The sequence below is a fragment of the Fukomys damarensis genome, unplaced genomic scaffold, assembly GCF_012274545.1.
Source record: "Fukomys damarensis isolate Sample0158 unplaced genomic scaffold, DMR_v1.0_HiC HiC_scaffold_13, whole genome shotgun sequence".
NCBI classification, from domain to species: domain Eukaryota; kingdom Metazoa; phylum Chordata; class Mammalia; order Rodentia; family Bathyergidae; genus Fukomys; species Fukomys damarensis.
The window spans coordinates 38,266,406-38,268,911 of NW_022900925.1; the positions used below are offsets into that span (position 1 = coordinate 38,266,406).

At 62.1% G+C, this 2,506-nt stretch overlaps 1 protein-coding gene across 1 annotated transcript in view; it reads left to right on the forward strand.

Annotated features, from left to right (window-relative positions):
- Wnk4 (WNK lysine deficient protein kinase 4) overlaps positions 1 to 2,506 on the forward strand; it is a 13,136-nt gene that overhangs the window by 3,267 nt on the left and 7,363 nt on the right. Inside the window, exons 5-8 of the mRNA XM_019209227.1 lie at positions 301 to 458; positions 923 to 1,011; positions 1,076 to 1,292; positions 2,098 to 2,362. Coding sequence (XP_019064772.1) covers positions 301 to 458; positions 923 to 1,011; positions 1,076 to 1,292; positions 2,098 to 2,362 — 729 coding nt within the window. The remainder of the gene's footprint in view (positions 1 to 300; positions 459 to 922; positions 1,012 to 1,075; positions 1,293 to 2,097; positions 2,363 to 2,506) is intronic.

Sequence of the window (2,506 nt, forward strand, 5' to 3'; positions counted from 1 at the left end):
TTTTTTGAGACAAGGTCTCATTATGTAGTTGAGACTGACCTGGAACTCACTGTGTAGCCCAGGCTGGTCTCAAACTCACAGCGATCCTCCTGCCTCAGCCTCCCGAGTCCTGGGATTACAGGCGTGCGCCACCATTCCCGGCTAGGGCTTTTCTGTTGTGCAGAGCAAGGGACCTTAGGGTGGCTGGGCGACCACGGCACCCGCAGGTGCTCTGGGCAGTGCCTGGCCCGTGTGTTCCCAGGTGGAAGGGGGGACCGGAAGGAAGGCACAGCAGCCTGACCCCAGCTGCATACCCCATAGGGACCCCGGAATTCATGGCCCCTGAGATGTACGAGGAGAAGTACGATGAAGCCGTGGATGTGTACGCGTTTGGCATGTGCATGCTGGAGATGGCCACCTCCGAGTACCCATACTCTGAGTGCCAGAATGCGGCCCAGATCTACCGCAAGGTCACCTCGGTGAGAGTGGGCCTGGAGCGGGTTCCAGCTGCTTTCCTGGTTTCCTGTCACTTCCCTCACCAAAGACAGGACAGGTGAAAAGATGCCTTGGTATGCTGGGCATGGTAACACACACCTGTACTTCCAGCACTCAGGAGGCTGAGGCAGGAGGGTTGCTCAGAATCTGAGGCCAGCCTGGGCTACATAGTGAGCCCCCCTCCCCAAGAAAAGATCCCTTGGTGCACACTGAAGGGCATTAGAATAAGGTACACAGCTCCTGAGGGTCTACACACGTATATTCCTCCTACCGTCAGACCCTTCTGGTTACCTCTCGAGCAGGCAGGTAGAGGCCCTGCCCTTGTTTTGCAAATGAGCAGTGTTCAGCAGGTGCCCTGTTCAGGTTCATGCTGGCCCCTGGCCCATGAAGGGCCACCACGCCCAGAGCCAGACACACAGGCCCAGGCTTCAGCTCCGGCCTCCCGCAGGGCACCAAGCCGAACAGCTTCTACAAGGTGAAGATGCCAGAGGTGAAGGAGATCATTGAAGGCTGCATCCGCACGGACAAGAACCAGAGGTGGGCGAGGGGAGAGCGAGGGGGGCAGAGTGGGGGCGGCCACACTCACCCGCTGCGCCCCCAGGTTCACCATCCAGGACCTGCTGGCCCACGCCTTCTTCCGTGAGGAGCGAGGGGTGCACGTGGAGCTGGCCGAGGAGGACGACGGCCAGAAGCCGGACCTCAAGCTCTGGCTGCGCATGGAGGATGCACGGCGGGGGGGGCGCCCGCGGGGCAACCAGGCCATCGAGTTCTTGTTCCAGCTGGGCCGGGATGTGGCCGAGGAGGTGGCCCAGGAGATGGTGAGCACGGGGGGGCCTCCCGCCGCACTCACCGCACCCACCCTGTGTCCTGCAGCGCCCTTCCTGGGGCACTGGTTCATCCCCTTCCCGTTCTCCCCTCGAATTCTTTGGCTCTTCTTCCTCCGTGCTCAGAACCATCTACTGGGAAGGCTTCTCCTCCAGAGTCAAAATAAAATGTGGAGGGCTGGGGATTTGGCTCAGTGGTGCCGCCACCTGCCTTCAAGCACAAGGTCCCGAGTTCCAGCTCTGGCACCAAGAATCAGTAAACGTGGGTCCTTGGTTACAGTGGGTCTTGGATTTTGTTTTCGGTTTTTTGAGACCAAGTCTTACTATTTAGCGCAGGGTGGTCTTGAACCCACTGTGGATCCCAGGCTGGCCTCAAACTTGCAGCAGTTGTCCTGCCTCGCCTCCTGAGTGCTGGGACCACAGGCTTGCGCCACCACGCCCTGGCAGGACTGTGTTCAGAGTGGAGACTTTAAGTTAGATCACCCTGCCCTGTGTCTTCTCACCCTGCAGAGCTCAAACTGCAATGAATGCAGACTAGAATGGGTGCTGGAGGGGGCGATGCCATGCGGACCAGAAGACCGGTGGAAGCTGGGGGGCTGGCGGGGAGGTCTGGAAGCGGGGGGGGCGGCTCCAGAGCAGTGGCAGTGGGGAGGGCGACCAGACACCGTCACTGTCGCCAGGAGGATGTGTTGGTGGCTGTGCTCAGGAGCTGCCAGCTGCCTGCTCCTTGGTCTCTCACGGATGGTGCTCTCTTGGAGGTGGCACCGTGGCCCCAAGCTGTCTTCCTCACCCCACCCAGGTGGCCCTGGGCTTGGTCTGCGAGGCTGACTACCAGCCAGTGGCCCGGGCAGTGCGCGAGCGGGTCGCCGCCATCCAGCGGAAGCGTGAGAAGCTGCGGACAGCTAGGGAGCCGGAGGCCCTCCCGCCCAAGCCAGGACCTGTGCCGGTGACCATCCCTGTGGCTCCAGGTGCCCCCGGCGCCTTCCCCCCTGAGCCCGAGGAGCCAGAGGCGGACCAGCACCAACCTTTCCTGTTCCGCCATGCCAGCTGCTCGTCCACCACCTGTAAGTCACTGGCCCGGGCCTCGGTCCAGAGCCCTGGGCACTGCTCCCCGACCGGACCCCCTGAAGTCCAGCCAGGTGACACAGCCACCTCAGCAGCCTTCCGGCTTTGGGGAAGGCCCCTCCCGCCGTGGCTGCCCCTGGCCC